This window comes from Mobula birostris, chromosome 2 (assembly GCF_030028105.1).
Source record: "Mobula birostris isolate sMobBir1 chromosome 2, sMobBir1.hap1, whole genome shotgun sequence".
Lineage (NCBI taxonomy): Eukaryota > Metazoa > Chordata > Chondrichthyes > Myliobatiformes > Myliobatidae > Mobula > Mobula birostris.
In genome coordinates, this window is record NC_092371.1 from 231,739,578 (window position 1) to 231,757,628 (window position 18,051).

The 18,051-nt window shown below is 45.9% G+C and overlaps 1 protein-coding gene across 12 annotated transcripts in view; it reads left to right on the plus strand.

Annotated features, from left to right (window-relative positions):
- Nucleotides 1-18,051, plus strand: part of fam184ab (family with sequence similarity 184 member Ab) — a 179,956-nt gene that overhangs the window by 117,293 nt on the left and 44,612 nt on the right. For all 12 annotated transcript variants that reach the window (XM_072251592.1, XM_072251593.1, XM_072251591.1 and 9 more), the window contains exons 10-11: nt 3,856-4,068; nt 11,365-11,518. In XM_072251592.1, coding sequence (XP_072107693.1) covers nt 3,856-4,068; nt 11,365-11,518 — 367 coding nt within the window. The remainder of the gene's footprint in view (nt 1-3,855; nt 4,069-11,364; nt 11,519-18,051) is intronic.

An 18,051-nucleotide genomic window follows, 5' to 3' on the forward strand; every position in this document is an offset into this window, starting at 1 on the left:
ATATAAAAGTGGATAAGTCTCCGGGTCCAGATAGGATATTCCCTAGGACTATCCTATCTGGACCTGGAGACTTATCCACTTTTATATTCCTTAAAAGCGCCAGTACTTCCTCTTCTTTAATCATCATACTTTCCATAACTACCCTTCTTGTTTCTGTTAACTTGCACAATTCAATATCCTTCTCCTTAGTGAATACCGAAGAAAAGAAATCGTTCAAAATCTCCCCCATCTCTTGGCTCCGCACATAGCCGTACACTCTGATTCTCTAAGGGACCAACTTTATCCCTCACTATCCTTTTGCTGTTAATATAACTAGAAACCCTTTGGACTTACCTTCACCTTACTTGCCAAAGCAGCCTCGTATCTTTTAGCTTTTCTAATTTCTTTCTTAAGATTCTTTTTACATTCTTTATATTCCTCGAGCACCTCATTTACTCCAAGCTGCCTATATTTATTGTAGATCCCTTTCTTTTTCCGAACCAAGTTTCCAATATCCCTTGAAAACCATGGCTCTCTCAAACTTTTATCCTTTCCTTTCAACCTAACAGGAACATAAAGATCCTGTACCCTCAAAATTTCACCTTTAAATGATCTCCATTTCTCTATTACACCCTTCCCATAAAACAAATTTGCCAATCCACTCCTAAATCCTTTTGCATCTCTTCAAAGTTAGCCTTTCTCCAATCAAAAATTTCAACCCTGGGCCCAGTCCTATCCTTCTCCATAATTATATTGAAACTAATGGTATTGTGATCACTGGACCCGAAGTGCTCCCCAACACATACCTCCGTCACCTGCCCTATCTCATTCGCTAACAGGAGATCCAATACTGCCACTTCTCTAGTTGGTACCCCTATGTATTGCTGCAAAAAACTACCTTGCACTTATTTGACAAACTCCAAACCATCCAGCTCTTTTACAGAATGGGTTTCCCAGTCAATGTGTGGAAAATTAAAATCTCCCACAATCACAACCTTGTGCTTACTACAAATATCTGCTATTTCCTTACAAGTTTGCTCCTCCAATTCTCGCTGCCCATTAGGTGGTCTATAATACACCCCTACAAGCGTTACTGCACCTTTCCCATTCCTCAATTCCACCCAAATAGCCTCCCTAGACGAGTCCACTAATCTATCCTGCCAGAGCACCGCTGTTATATTTTCTCTGACGAGCAATGCAACACCTCTCCCTCTTGCCCCTCCTATTCTATCACACCTGAAACAACGAAGTCCAGGAATATTTAGTTGCCAATCACACCCCTCCTGCAACCATGTTTCACTAATAGCTACAACATCATATTTCCAGGTATCCATGCTCTAAGCTCATCCACCTTTCTTACAATGCTCCTAGCATTAAAATAGATGCATTTAAGAAACTCTCCACCTCTTACTCTCTGTTTATCCTTAATGGAGCAAACAACTTTGTTATCTTGTTCTACCTTCTCCCCTACATCTTCGGTCTGAGTGCTCCCGATCTTTGTCCCCTGCCTATACTCCCTCACACACTGTCTACTAGCTTTCTCTATTTGTGGACTATCTCCTCTCTCCTGGTCTCTTCAATTTGATTCCCACCCTCCAACCATTCTAGTTTAAAGTCACCTCAGTAGCCTTCATAAATCTCCCCGCCAGGATATTGGTCCCCCTAGGATTCAAGTGCAACCCGTCCTTTTTGTACAGGTCACAGCTGTGCCAAAAGAGGTCCCAATGATCCAAAAACTTGAATCCCTGCCCTCTGCTCCAATCCCTCAGCCACGCATTTATCCTCCACCTCATTGCATTCTTACTCTCACTGTCGCGTGGATCTTGGGGTTCGAATCCATAGGATACTCAAAGCTGCTGCGCAGGTTGACTCTGTGGTTAAGAAAGTGCATTGACCTTCATCAATCGTGAGATTGAGTTTAGGAGTCGAGAAGTAATGTTATAGCTATATAGGACCCTGGTCAGACCCCACTTGGAGTACTATGCTCAGTTCTGGTTGCCTTACTATGGGAAGGGCGTGGAAACCATAGAGGTGCAGAGGAGACTTACAGTGATGTTGCCTGGATTGGGGAGCGTGCCTTATGAGAATAGGTTGAGTGAACTCGGCCTTTTCTCCTTGAACGACAGAGGATGAGAGGTGACCAGATAGAGGTGTACAAGATAATCAAAGGCATTGATCGCATGGATAGTCAGAGGCTTTTTCCCAGGGCTGAAATAGCTAGCATAAGAGGGCATATTTTTAAGGTGCTTGGAAGTAGGTACAGAGGAGATGTCAGGGGTAAGTTTTTTACGCAGAGGGTGCTGAGTACGTGGAATGGATTGCCGGCGATGGTGGTGGAGGCGGATATGATAGAGTCTTTTAAAAGTCTCCTGGACAGGTATATGGAGCTTAGAAAAATAGAGGGCTATAGGTAATTTCTAAGGTAAGGATATGTTTGGTACAGCTTTGTGGGCTGAAGGGCCTGTATTGTGCTGTAGGTTTTCTATATTTCTGTGTTTCAATGGTTTACCATTTACATTAATAGAGAAGGAAAATGGAGTTTAATCTGGGATAGAAGCCATGCATTTTGCTAAGAGGAATCAAAGGGCATCTTATAAATGGGAAGAGAGACTGAAAGAGATTTATGTTCAGAGGGATCTAGATGTTTTAGTGCATGTGTTACAAAAAGTTGGTCCTGCCAGCCTGCCAGAAAGAAGGCAAATGGTATGTTGGTGTCTATTGCAAAAGGGTTGGTGCTTAAGAATAAGGAGGTTTACCTACAGATATGTACATAAGTATTGTGAGGCCAATACTGAAATAATGTTCAGAAATACAGTGTGTAGTTTTGATCCCTTTTCCTATTGAGGCATTGGAGACAGTTCAGAGATTCACCAGGCTAATTTTTGGGGTGAGAGGTTCATCCTATCAAGACAGTCTTGTTAAATTGGGTCTGTGATTAGAAGAAAGAGAAATGACTTTGTTCAAACATCCAAGATGCAAAGAAAGTTTGATATGGTAGGTGCTGAAATGTTTTTCCTCATGGGAGAGCCATAAACTTGGGATACAGCCACAAAATAAAGAGTTGGTCATTTAAGCTGAGGTGCATAGAAATTTCTCTCAGTAGTGAATTGCTGGAGTTCCCTGGCCCCAAGGATAGTGGAAATCAGATTAGATATCTTTCAAGTAAAGACAGATAAATATTTGAAATATCAGGTAATTCAAGGTTATGGAGAACAAGCACATACGAGGAGTTGAGGCCAATATAAATCACCCATGATCATATTGAATGGCAGAACAGATTTGAAGGGCCTGATGGCCTACTCCTGCTCATATTTCCTTATGTTGTGCTTGCATATATGGCCATCTGCGTAGAATAATGAAGCGTATTGCACTTGTATTAGTTATTTATCAATGCTTTTGATCAACCAAATGTAATCTCCAATACATAGACAAAGTTGTTGAGATCGTTAGTCTTGCGAGACCATGGAACTGCACTTGGAAAGTCTTCACTCTCCAGGGCGCAGGCCTGGGCAAGGTTGTATGGAAGATCGGCAGTTGCCCATGCTGTAAGTTTCCCCTCTCCACGACACCGATGTTGTCCAAGGGAAGGGCATTAGGACCCATACAGCTTGGCACGGGTGTCGTTGCAGAGCACTGTGTGATTAAATGCCTTGCTCAAGGACACAACATGCTGCCTCGGCTGGGGCTCGAACTCACGACCTGCAGATCGCCAGTCGAACGCCTTAACCACTTGGCCACATGCCCATGTTGAGGTTACATAAAATAATATGATGGATTTTAATGTTAAATATAATAAGGTTTCTATCTTTATATTTGATAAATATATACTGCTACCTTGAATTATTGCTTGATTCTATTAAAACCTCCCTGCCTTAGATCTCCTTATTGAAGCAAAATTTGGAAATGCAGCTATCCCAGTCTCAAGATTCCTTGCAAAAACTTCAATGCCAATTCAATCATGAGAGACAGCGACTCATAAAGCAAATGCAAGAAATGGAAGAAGATCATAAACATCAACAGGCATCTTTAGAGGATGCTCACCAGAACGCTTTAGGAGCGTTGAGTGAGTCTAAGGACCAAGATTACAAGGTAACAATTTGGTATAGTTCTTTCTTTCTTACTTGTTTGTTCCTTTAATTTGCTTAGTGGTTGTGGAATAATCCCTGCCTCACACATAGCTTATAGTAAGGGCAGAACTGGGCACCCATTATTCATTGATACAAGCTGTTCAGGAAAGGTAGTGAAGGAAGAAACGGAGCTGAGAAGAAAAACTGAATAAGGAAGATATTATAAGATCAAAGACAAAGAATGCCCTTGACAGTCATGACTACAGGTCATCAGTAAGGTATTCTGAGGACTCTGAATTTTTTGCTTTTTTTTGTATTCTTTGTTTTATTAACTATATTTATCTGTATTGTTACATTTCAGGGTTTTTATATGTTTCTGTTAGGTCATCTTTAGTTTATATTTAAGTTATAATTATTCCTTGATTACTTCCAATTAAATCTCTGAGACTTTGCAGGTGTCCAATTAAGTATTCTTGGACTTTTATCTCTTATTAGAATAGTTACTTGGTAGCCTGTAATTAGTCTGGGGTTTTATCAGCTAGGCACATTGAGGCCCAATTTGGACTAGGCTAAAGAGGACCATTCTGCTGGTAAATCTGGCATTTCAAACTTCTGCAGAACAGTCTTCTGTAAGCAGTTTGTTTGGTGTTCCCTGTCAACCTTTGCATCTGTTAATAACATACTTGATTATAGTTCCATTTGATTGCTTGTCTAAGCCCAATATTCCACCTCATTAATTCTATCCCTAATCCTCCCCACACTCTTAGCTGCCCTCCCCCATTCCGCCATTCCCCCTACCCCTTTGTCTCAGTGCCAGGCAAAGTATTTGTTTGAGATCTTTAAGGGCAAGGTTGATCTATCACACATGATATTTGGACCTTAATCACTATAGTGTTTTCGCTATCAGGTTGCCTCATAAAAAGACCAGTTTTGGTTCGGTAGACACCGGAGATTTTCTAGACCATTTCTTTCTTCACAGGTCTCTGCTTGAAGTGCTGAGTCTACCAGCATTTTTATGTTTTCTTTTGTTTGCTTTTATGGTTTGTACTGGTAAATACATTAAAACATTGTCTTTACACCAGTAAATGTGCAAATTATTTGAAGACATCTAGGACCAATTACCATTTTCTAGTTTGTGATGTTTCAGTATAGCAGGAGTCCCCAACCTTTTTAGCACTGCGGACTGGTTTCATATTGACAATATTGCGGACCGTCCGATCGGGGGTGGGGGGAGTAGGGTTGCCAACGGACAAGAATAGCAGTCAAATGCGTTGAGCTTACCCCGAGAAAGACTACAATGGCCATGAAGCCTTGCACGGACACCAGTGCACATGTGTGATTTGCGCATGCATGTACGTGCCGATTTTTTTCTACAAATCATTCTTGGCGATTCTGTTTGGGGGGTGGTGTTAATCACGACCGGAATATAGGTGATAAGTGACTAGTACACTCAATTTCATTTCTAAAAGGGTTTATCCGACGAATTTAATATTAAAAACACAGCGCATATTTTCCACACATGAATATAACGATAAGTTAATTATCAGGGCAGGACAGGGTTGCTTGAAGTAAGTGTTGAACGAACTTACAGTAGAAGTGGTAGAGGCAGGTTCGATATTATCATTTAAAGAAAAATTGGATAGGTATATGAACAGGAAAGGAATGGAGGGTTGTGTGCTGAGTGCAGGTCGGTGGGACTAGGCGAGAGTAGCGTTCGGCACGAACTAGAAGGGCAGAGATTGCCTGTTTCTGTGCTGTAATTGTTATATGGTTATATAAGTAAGTCAATAGCATCATAACATTTTAAGTAACGTTTGGATATTAAACACACAGCATATATTTTCCCCGTATGAATATATAAAACCATTGCAACACACCAATATCGCTGAATCAGTGGGAGCCCTGGGCTTGTTTTCCTGCAACAAGATGGTCCCATCGAAGGGTGACGGGAGACAGCGATACTCGAAGGGGGTTCCTTATGTCCAGTCTATTCCGCAATTTGGTTTTCGTTGCATTCATTGCAGAGATATGTTGGAAATGGAAGCAACGTTTTCAGTGCTTTCCTGGCTATCTCAGGATATTTAGCCCTGACTTTGATCCAGAATGCCGGCAGAGATATTATGTTAAACATACTTTTCAGCCCGCCGTAATTTGCAAGCTCGAGGAGTTGATCTTCTTCCCGCGCTGACATGGATGACGCGCGGGTAATGACCTCGCATGCGTAATGGCTCAACAGTGGGCGTGACAGGGACTGAGGAAAGGTGCAGCTGACTCCTATCGCCAAATCATATCGTTTCCTCGCGGCCCGGTAGCGCATGCTTTGCGGCCCGGTACCGGTCCGCGGCCCAGTGGTTGGGGACCGTTGCAGTATAGAATCAAGAATTATCCTGCTGGTGAAAGAGTACATTGTATTGTAGCGGTGTGCTACACACAGCGCTAGAATAACCACGTGGAGTCGGTGAGTTGGAGTTGCGATGAAAGAGATTTATTCAAACTTCGCGGCCTGCCTTAAATCCTTCCCGTTCCCACCCACCCTGGGCGGGACTACTGTGGGAAATGCATATTCCCAGACGCTTTCCGCGCGTGGGATTTTCCCTCTGCTGGTGAAGATGGCCTGGCGCCCTTTTTGGGGCCGGCCCTCTGCCTGCACGCGTTGTTGTGAGCCGGTTCGTGTGTGCTAGAAAGTTGGTCGCTACATAACCCCCTCCCCCCCCCCCCAGAACTGGCGATACTTTCCCCAATGTCCACAGTCTGGATCGGCCTCTGTTTGGGAGGTCTGCCCCTGCGCCGCGGTGCCTGAGCCTGGACCGGCTGTGCCAAGTCCACATGGGCCGGTTTGAGTCGGTCCACCGTGAAAACCTCCTCTCTCCCCCCAATGTCCAGCACGAACGTGGATCCGTTGTTCCTCATCACCTTAAACGGCCCCTCATAGGGCCGCTGTAGCGGTGTCCGGTGTCCGCCCCGTCGTACGAAAAGAAACTTACAGTTCTGCAGGTCTTTGGGTACGCAGATCGGACTCTGTCCGTGCTGTGAAGTGGGTATGGGGGCCAGGTTACCGAGCCTCTCACGTAGTCTGTCCAGGACTGCTGCTGGTTCTTCCTCTTGCCCCCTTGGGGCTGGTATGAACTCTCCTGGGACGACCAGGGGTGCGCCGTACACCAACTCGGCCGACGAAGTGTGCAGATCCTCCTTGGGCGCCGTGCGGATTCCGAGCAGGACCCAGGGAAGTTTGTCCACCCAGTTAGGCCCCTCCAGGCGGGCCATGAGAGCCGACTTCAGGTGACGGTGGAAACGCTCCACTAGTCCATTCGACTGTGGGTGGTAGGCAGTTGTGTGGTGTAGCTGCGATCCTAAAAGGCTGGCCATAGCCGACCACAGGCTGGAAGTGAACTGGGCTCCCCTGTCGGAGGTAATGTGGGCCGGTACCCCGAAGCGGGCTACCCAGGTTGCAATCAGTGCTCGGGCACAGGATTCGGAGGTGGTGTCGGTGAGCGGGACTGCCTCTGGCCATCTGGTGAAGCGGTCTATCATAGTTAGGAGGTACCGCGCACCTGGCGATACTGGCAGGGGCCCCACAATATCCACATGAATGTGGTCGAACCTCCGGCGGGTGGGTTCGAACTGCTGCGGCGGAGCCTTGGTGTGCCGCTGCACCTTGGCCGTTTGGCACTGCATGCATGTTTTGGCCCATTCACTGACCTGTTTACGAAGGCCATGCCACACGGATCTGTTGGAGACCAGCCGGACGGTTGTCCTGATGGAGGGGTGCGCTAAATTGTGAATGGATTTGAAAACCCGCCGGCGCTAGGCTGCTGGGACGACAGGGCGGGGTTGGCCGGTAGCTACGTCACATAGTAGGGTCCTCTCACCTGGACCTACGGGGAGGTCTTGGAGCTGCAAACCGGAGACTGCAGTCCTGTAACTGGGGATCTCAGTGTCTGTCTGCTGTGCCTCTGCCAGCGCTGCATAGTCCACTCCCTGGGACAGGGCCTGTATCGTAGGTCTGGATAGTGCGTCCGCCACGACGTTGTCCTTTCCAGAAACATGCTAGATGTCTGTCGTGTACTCGGAGATGTAGGACAGATGTCGTTGCTGGCGGGACGACCAGGGGTCGGACACCTTCATGAACGCAAAGGTAAGCGGTTTGTGGTCTGTGAACGCGGTGAAGGGCCTACCTTCTAAGAAGTACCTGAAATGCCGGATTGCCAGGTATAGTGCCAATAGTTCCCAATTGAAAGCACTGTATTTGAGTTCAGGTGGTCGTAGGTGTTTGCTGAAGAACGCCAGGGGTTGCCAACAACCCTCGATGAGTTGTTCCAGCACTCCACCGACTGCTGTGTTGGATGCGTCCACAGTGAGAGCAGTAGGAACGTCTGTTCTGGGGTGCACTAGCATCACGGCATTTGCCAAGGCTTCTTTGGTTTTAATGAGAGCGGCTGCGGCCTCTTCGTCCCAGGTAATGTCCTTGCCCTTACCCGACATTAGAGTGAACAGAGGGCGCATGGTTTGGGCTGCTGAGGGGAGGAAACGGTGGTAGAAATTCACCATACCCACGAATTCCTGCAGGCCTTTGATTGTGTTGGGTCAGGGGAAGTTGCGGACCCCATCTACCTTGGGCAGTGGGGTTGCCCCGTCTTTAGTAATCCTGTGGCCCAGGAAGTCGATGGTATCGAGTCCGAACTGGCATTTGACTGGGTTGATTGTAAGGCCGAATTCACCCAGGCGGGAGTAGAACTGGCAGAGGTGGGACAGGTGCTCCTGCCGACTACTGCTGGCTATGAGGATGTCGTCCAAATAGATGAATGCAAAGTCCAAGTCGCGTCTCACCGCGTCCATTAGCCGCTGGAAAGTCTGTGCGGCATTCTTTAGACCAAGCGGCATTCGGAAGAATTCGAAAAGTCCGAACGGGGTGATAAGTGCTGTTTTGGGGATGTTGTCCGGATGTACCGGGATTTGATGGTATCCCCGGACGAGGTCTACCTTGGAAAAGATCCTTGCGCCGTGTAGGTTTGCTGCGAAGTCTTAAATGTGCGGCACAGGGTAGTGGTCTGGCGTTGTAGCCTCGTTCAGTCTGCGGTAGTCACCGCATGGTCTCCAGCCCCCTGTTGCCTTGGACACCATGTGCAGGGGGAGGCCCATGGGCTGTCGGACCATCGCATGATCCCCAATTCCTCCATCTTCTTGAACTCCTTCTCCAGTCGGAGCTTGTCCGGGGGAAGCCTTCGAGCACGGGCGTGGAGGGGTGGTCCCTGGATCGGGATGTGGTGCTGTACTCCGTGTCTGGGCATAGCTGCCGTGAACTGCGGTGTCAGTACTGATGGGAAATCCGCCAGGACCCTGGTGAATTCACCGATGGACAGCGTGATGGAGTCCAGGTGTGGGGCTGGCAACTTCGCTTCACCCAGGGAGAACGTTTGAAAAGTCTTGGCGTGGACTAGTTGCTTCCCTTGCAGGTCGACCAGCAGGCTGTGGGCTCGCAGAAAATCCACCCCCAGGAGTGGTTGGGCCACGGCGGCCTGTGTGAAGTCCCACGTGAACCGGCTGGAGCTGAACTGTAGCCGCACCGTGCGGGTGCCGTAGGGTCGTATTGTGCTGCCATTTGCGGCCCTCAGGGTGGGTCCGGGTTCTCTGTTGCGGGTGTCGTAACTCGTTGGAGGTAAAACGCTGATCTCCACGCCGGTGTTGACCAAAAATCGGCGTCCCGACTGCTTGTCCCAGACGTACAGGAGGCTGTCCTGATGGCCAGCCGCCATAACAATTGGCGGCGGCTGGGCCTTGGCGTTTCCCGGGAATTTGCAGGGTGGTCTACAGCGGCAGGCCTCTGTGCCCCACCGCTGGTGGTAGAAGCACCATTGTTCGTTGGGCTCTGCTGCCGGGCCTGGTCTGGTCTGTCGTTGGGCACGCGGCTTGGTGATCTGTGTGACGGACGCCCCTCTCTCCTTCTTGGCATTCCACAACACATCTGCTCAGGCCGCCACCTCCCGGGGGTCACTGAAATCTGTGTCGGACAGCAGCAGGCATATGTCCTCGGGCAGTTGCTCTAGGAACGCCTGCTCAAACATGAGGCAGGGTTTGTGTCTTTCAGCCAGGGCCAGCATTTTGTTCATTAATGCCGATGGTGGCCTGTCTCCCAAACCATCCAGGTGCATTAAGCGGCGTGCTCGTTCGCGCTGTGAGAGTCCAAAAGTCCTTATGAACAAGACTTTGAATGCTGTGTATTTGCCATTCTCTGGGGGTGACTGTATAAACTCCTCAACTTGTGCAGCAGTCTCTTGGTCGAGAGAGCTCAGCACGTAGTAGTAACGAGTGGACTCCGAGGTTATCTGCCGAATGTGGAATTGTGCTTCTGCCTGTTCCAACCACAGACGGGGTCTCAGCGGCCAAAAGCTTGGCAGTTGTAACGAAACTGCGTGAACAGATGCAGCATCGGTCATCTCTGGCCCAAATATCGTTTGGGCCGTCGGGGTTACCAAATGTAGCGATGTGCTACACACAACGCTAGAGTACCCACACGGAGTTGGTGAGTTGGAGTTGCGATGAAAGAGATTTATTCAAACTTCGCGGCCTGCTTTAAAGCCTTCCCGTTCCCGCTCTCCCTGGGCGGGACTACTGTGGGGAATGCATATTCCCAGACCTTTTCCACGCACGGGATTTTCCCCCTGCTGGTGAAGATGGCCTGGCGCCCTTTTTGGGGCCGGCCCTCTGCCTGCGCGTGCTGTTGTGAGCCGGTTCGTGTGTGCTAGAAAGGGGGTCGCTACAGTATCATGAATTGACAATTAAAACTGATGCATGTTAGTTTCCTTCTCCAAAGTGAAATTGTAACTTGTGAACTAATTATCTTACCCTAAAAATGTTGTAAAAGAGAAGGTTAATTGGAGAAATAAGAACTTGTAATTGAAGGACTGCTGCTAGGGTTCGCCAGAGTTCAACAGAAATGGAGGTATTTTTGTTCGAAAGGAGCTTGAACAATGCTGATTGAGAAATCTAGAGCTTGTGGGTGTGGGGAGGTACAATCTCAAAGAAGGGTTGAAGTCATTCAAAACAAAGATGAAGAAATTTCTTTATCTAGACGATGATGAAATTTGGAACACATGAACTATAAGGGCTGTGGGGAGTCAGCCCCTGAGAAATTCCAGGGTAGAAACGGTTTATTTTTTAAATGTTCTGGAAATCAAGGGATATAGAACAAGAAAATGGCACTGACATTAAGATTCTTGATGATCTGATTGAATAATGGAGCAGACAAAAGGGACCTGTGGCCTATACCTTCTATTTTTTGTTATGCTTTTAATCCAATAGTATTGTTAATGTTTTACAGAAATTGGAAGAGTCTTTAATCAGTCAGCATATGGAGGAAATACAGGCCCAAAAGGATAGTCAGAGAATGACTTTGGAGGCTTTGCAAAAGGAGGCAGAACAACATCTGCAGGAATTGAGGACAGAGTTGGAAGAAGAAAGGAAAACACTACTTGGTATGCATTCTTATATAATTCTGTAGGTACACCCATATGTAAATAAAGTATATAACTTTAGAGAAGAGCCTGCTGCATCATTTGATTCTTTTTTAGTTTCTGTCTCTGCCTCAGTCTCTGTCTTTTGCTTCTTTTACCCACTCCCACTTAACATATGTATTCACATGTCTACCCATTTCTATATTCATGATTAAAAAATAATACATCTTGTTATCTACCCAACTACCACAAGAATTTTCTCGCACTAAGTTTACTAAAGCCACTCCTATTTGAATATTTCTGTCAATTCTTAATATTGTTTATTGTGTATTGATAAGGAATCAACTTGTCAGCACTTAGCACCTCTTCTAATAGATTTTGTCAAATGACTAAAACTTGCCGTACTAGTTCATCAAGATGATTATCAATGTGCTTCCTATAAAAGAACGGCAGTGACATGATATACCACAGCAATCTAATCCAACAGTTAATCTTAATAATGAAGAAATTATTGAAAAAAAATTCTTAGTCGTAATGTAAGATTAATGAAAAGGCTGGAATTGATCAGTGATAGCCAGGACAACTTTATTGATTGAAGATTTTATCTGACTAATTTGATGTAGTTTATCAACGAGGTAACGAAGAGCAAACTTAAAGCACATGGTATTGGGGGTATGGTATTGATGTGGATAGAGAATTGGTTGGCAGATAGGAAGCAAAGAGTGGGAATAAATGGGACCTTTTCAGAATGGCAGGCAGTGACTAGTGGGGTACTGCAAGGCTCAGTGCTGGGACCCCAGTTGTTTACAATATATATTAATGACTTAGACGAGGGAATTAAATGCAGCATCTCCAAGTTTGCGGATGACACGAAGCTGGGCGGCGGTGTTAGCTGTGAGGAGGATGCAGGGTGACTTGGATAGTTTGGTGAGTGGGCAAATTCATGGCAGGTACAATTTAATGTGGATAAATGTGAGGTTATCCACTTTGGTGGCAAGAACAGGAAAACAGATTATTATCTGAATGGTGGCCGATTAGGAAAAGGGGAGGTGCAACGAGACCTGGGTGTCATTATACACCAGTCATTGAAAGTGGGCATGCAGGTACAGCAGGCGGTGAAAAAGGCGAATGGTATGCTGGCATTCATAGCAAGAGGATTCGAGTACAGGAGCAGGGAGGTACTACTGCAGTTGTACAAGGCCTTGGTGAGACCACACCTGGAGTATTGTGTGCAGTTTTGGTCCCCTAATCTGAGGAAAGACATTCTTGCCATAGAGGGAGTACAAAGAAGGTTCACCAGATTGATTCCTGGGATGGCAGGACTTTCATATGATGAAAGACTGGATCGACTAGGCTTATACTCGTTGGAATTTAGAAGATTGAGGGGGGATCTGATTGAAACGTATAAAATCCTAAAGGAATTGGACAGGCTAGATGCAGGAAGATTGTTCCCGATGTTGGGGAAGTCCAGAACGAGGGGTCACAGTTTAAGGATAATGGGGAAGCCTTTTAGGACCGAGATGAGGAAAAACTTCTTCACACAGAGAGTGGTGAATCTGTGGAATTCTCCGCCACAGGAATGAGTTGAGGCCAGTTCATTGGCTATATTTAAGAGGGAGTTAGATATGGCCCTTGTGGCTAGGGGGATCAGAGGGTATGGAGGGAAGGCTGGTGCAGGGTTCTGAGTTGGATGATCAGCCATGATCATACTGAATGGCGGTGCAGGCTCGAAGGGCTGAATGGCCTACTCCTGCACCTATTTTCTATGTTTCTGTGTATTGATGAGGGCAGTGTGGTTGATGTGGTTTACCTGAACCTTTGATAAGGTACTACATGGAAGACTGAAGGCTAGTCCAAAAGATGAAAAAGAACGGTTGATGAACTGGATCCAAAATTGGCGTGGTAAGAGACAGAGTGATGTTGCAGAGTTGCTTTTTTGTGTGAGTGATCAGTATTTTACCACAAAGATTGTTACTAGGAATCTGTCTGTTTGTAACTAATGTTAATCAGATGTGAGTTTCGGAGGTTTGCAGTTGACCCAAAAATTGGCAGTGGTGTCTACAACAGAATACAGGTTAGTTGGAAATTTGGGCAGTAACAAAGGTAGATGAAATTTAATTTTGCTAAGTGCAAAGTGATGCGTTTTGGGGGTGGGGTTATGTATAATACAGGCATGATCAGTAAGGCTCTATTGAAAAACAAGGTGACACTTTTTCTACAAGTCCATTGATCCATGAAGGTGACAGCTTAAGTGGATAGGGTGGTGAAGAACGCATACTGGGCGCCTGCCTTCATAGAATACAAGAGTCGGCTAGGGTCAAATAAGGGGATACTGAACTGTCCAGATCAAGGTCTGGGAGTGTTTATTCTGTGTAGCATCTCAATAAATAAATGTCACACGATAGGACAGATGTGATCACATGAGTGAGAACACAGAAGATTCGCTAGGTTTTTATAGGAGATAAAAAGGAGGAACACACACACACGTCTAGACGGAGTGTGCTCGTGGTGCTAGCAAAAAGGACACGTGAGTCAAAAAGGAAAATAAGGGGAGAATGGGGCTTAATTAACATAACAAAGATGGTGATCATTGGAACCATTACAGTATTTGATAGTGGCATTGAAGACTGGGCAACTTACATTGAAAGAGTGGAGTTATATTGTAAGACTAATGATGTTAAGGATGAAAAGAAAGCCAGCGTCTTACTCAGTATTATGGGAGCAAAAACATACGGCCTGCTACGGAGCTTGTTAACCCCTGAAAAGTCAGCTGACAAAACGTTCAAACAAATCGTAGACACTCTCCAATAGCATTTGCACCCCAAACCAGTGGTCATTGCTGAAAGATTTAAATTTCACAATCAGAATCAGAGCAAAAATGAAAGCATTTCTGAATATTGTGCTGAATTGCGCAAATTATCAGAAAGTTGTCAATTTGAAGCTGGTCTATCGGACATATTGAGGGACAGGTTAGTGTGGGGCATGCACTGTAAAACCACACAGAAGAAGCTCCTGGGTGAAAAAGATCGTACATTAGAGAAGGCACTGAACATTGCAATATCAACGGAAGCAGTAGCACGGGTGCTTCAGAGATACAAAAAAATCTCTGGAATATGCTATGAATAAAATGTCACTGAACAGAAATGAAGGAAAGAAATGTTACCGTTGTGGGAACATGTCACATGACCCTGATGACTGTTGGTTTAAAGCAGTGGTCCCCAACTACTGGGCCGCGGACCGGTACCGGGCTGCAAAGCATATGCTACCGGGCTGCGAGGAAATGATATGATTTGGTAATGTGAAATGATATGAGTCAACTGCACCTTTCCTCATTCCCTGTCACGCTCACTGTTGAACTTGAATGCACGCGAGGTCATTATCCACATGAAGTCATCAGTCGGGCATTAACCTGCAACTACTCGATGAGTAAAAAAACAATCGTCGCTTGAGAGTTTCTTTGGAAGAGATGGTAGGGGACATAAAAGGCCTAATGATGATGATAACGCAGAGACAGCTGAGGCCGAGACTGCAAAAAAAAAAGAAAGCTTCCTTCAACAGAAAATATGACGAGTCGTACATAAAATATGGCTTTATTGCGACCGGTGACTCACACGCTCCAAGCCCCGTGTGTGATATGTGGAGACAAGCTGTCTAATGAGGCAATGAAGCCCTCAAAACTGCTTCGGAATCTTGATTCCAAGCACCCTGCACTTACAGACAAACCCGTTGAGTTTTTTGAGCAGAAAAAACGTGAGCAAGTGGGACAGAAGCAAGTGCTGAGAGCCACCACCTCCACAAATGCTGCTGCTTTGAGAGCATCATATTTAGTGGCTAGCCATATTGCTAAAGCTAAGAAGCCTTTCACTGTTGGTGAAGAATTGATTCTGCCTGCTGCCAAGACATGTGCCGTGAACTGTTGGGAGAAGTTGCAGCTAAGAAGGTGGCACAGGTTTCTCTTTCAGCTACCACAGTTTCAAGGAGAATCGATGACATAGCAGAGGACATCGAAGTACAGCTGTTGGAAAGGCTTAACCAGTCTGGTTTCACTACCCGAGTCAAAGAGGTTGCTCCTGAATGCCAGTCTGCACACTGTGTCACACACAGGGAAATGCTGGCTAGCTGAAAAATGTCACCTGATCTTAACAGCGTATCAATCACATCACAAAAGCCCTTAACTCACGTCTGTTTGAGCAGCTTTGCGAGGAAATGGATGCAGAGCACAAACGCCTTCTCTTACACACTGAAGGCAGGTGGCTATCAAGGAGAAGAGCCCTGGCCAGGGATTTTGAGTTAAAAGAGCAGCTACAGAGATTTCTTTCAAGAAAAAAGTCACCACTGGCAGCCCACTTCAGTGACGAGGAGTGAATAGCAAAACTCGCTTATCTGTGTGACATCTTCAACCTGCTCAGTGAACTCAATTTGTCACTTGAGGGGAGAATGACAACTGTCTTCAAGTTGGCAGATAAAGTGTCTGCTTTCACAGCCAAACTGGAACTGTGGGGACAGCGAGAGGACAGGGGCATATTTGATATGTTCCCAAAATTAGCTGGGAATTTGGGAGAGACTGAGGCTCACAGCTGGTGCGCGAACGGCTATCTTTGCTGTCGACAGAATTCTAGCGTTACTTCCCAACTGCAAATGACCCAAGACGTGCAAAGGAATGGGTCTGTGACCCATTTGTGAATGTCCGCGGTGAATCATCCATGTCAGCGCAGGAAGCGGATCAACTCCTCGAACTTGCAAATGACGGTGGGCTGAAAAGTCTGTTTGACATAACATCTCTGCCGGCATTCTGGATCAAAATCAAGGCTGAATATCCTGAGACAGCCATGAAAGCACTGAAAACATTTCCAACATCATGTCTCTGCGAAGCGGAGTTTTCTGCAATGAATGCAACGAAAACGGAATAGTCTGGACATAAGGAAACCCCTTATGACATAATTGACTTATCACTATATTCATGTGAAGAAAATATGCACTGTGTGTTTAATATTAAATTCATTAGATAAACCCTTTTAGAAACGAAATTGAGTGTATTAGCCACTGAGAAGTGACTTATAGTTGACTTATCACCTATATTCCGGTCGTGATTACCCCCCCCCACCCCCGGGTTGGCTGGTCCGCAAGAATATTGTCAATATTAAACCAGTCCACGACGCAAAAAAGATTGGAGACCCCCCGGTTTAAAGACAAAGAATACAGAAACTGTGGCAAACAGGGCCACATTGGCAGAGTATGCAAAGCTAGTAAACAATGTTACCGTTATGGGAACAAGTCACATGACCTGATGATTGTTGGTTTAAAGACAGAGAATGCAGAAACTGTGGCAAACAGGGCCACATTGGCTAGTAAATAGCAGAAAAAGGACAAAATACAGAGAAACAAGAAACCCCAGAAAGGAAAACACAACAATGTACACAAAATGGAAGAAAGCAGTTCTGATAAAAACGACTGAAACGAAAGTGAATTGTCTGCAACTTCACAGCATCAAAGAGACAGATGATCGAAGAGTAATATGGATCACTCCACAAGTGGCAGGCGTGAGACTGAAAATGAAGTTGGACACAGGCTCAGCTTTACCAGTGATCTCTGTACACGACTACAGTTTTCTCACATACCTCTGAAACAAACTAAACTACTGCTAAAGACTTACACAGGACAGAAAGTGTGTCCCAAAGGTAAAATTAAAATGACAGTGACTTGTAGAGACAAAACACAGCAGCTGAACCTCTAGGTACCGGAAAAATGGAGGACCACTGTTGCTGGGACGTGAATAGCTCCGGAAAATCCAGTTGGATTGGCACACCATCAAGGCACTAGATATGTCAACAAAGGAGGGCAGTTTGTCAGGGAAGATGTCTGTAGCTCTCCTCTCACCCATTGTTGACTATTACAATGACGAAGAGGATCTAGACAGCGTCGATGATGAGGACGACCGCAGTATCCGTGGCTGCAACTCGGATGAAGATACAGAGGATGCAAGGGAGACAGATATTACCAATAAGCAGGATGATAGAACATAGAATAGTACAGCACAGTACAGGCCCTTCGGCCCACATTGTGCCGACCCTCAAACCCTGCCTCCCTTATAACCCCCCACCTTGAATTCCTCCATATATCTATCTAGTAACCTCTTAAATTTCACTAGTGTATCTGCCTCCACCACTGACTCAGGCAGTGTATTCCACGCACCAACCACTCTCTGAGTAAAAAACCTTCCTCTAATATCCCCCTTGAACTTCCCACCCCTTACCTTAAAGCCATGTCCTCTTGTATTGAGCAGTGGTGCCCTGGGGAAGAGGCACTGGCTATCCACTCTATCTATTCCTCTTATTATCTTGTATACCTCTATCATGTCTCCTCTCATCCTCCTCCTCTCCAAAGAGTAAAGCCCTAGCTCCCTTAATCTCTGATCATAATGCATACTCTCTGAACCAGGCAATATCCTGGTAGATCTCCTCTGTACCCTTTCCAATGCTTCCACATCCTTCCTATAGTGAGGTGATCAGAACTGGACACAGTACTCTAAGTGTGGCCTAACCAGAGTTTTATAG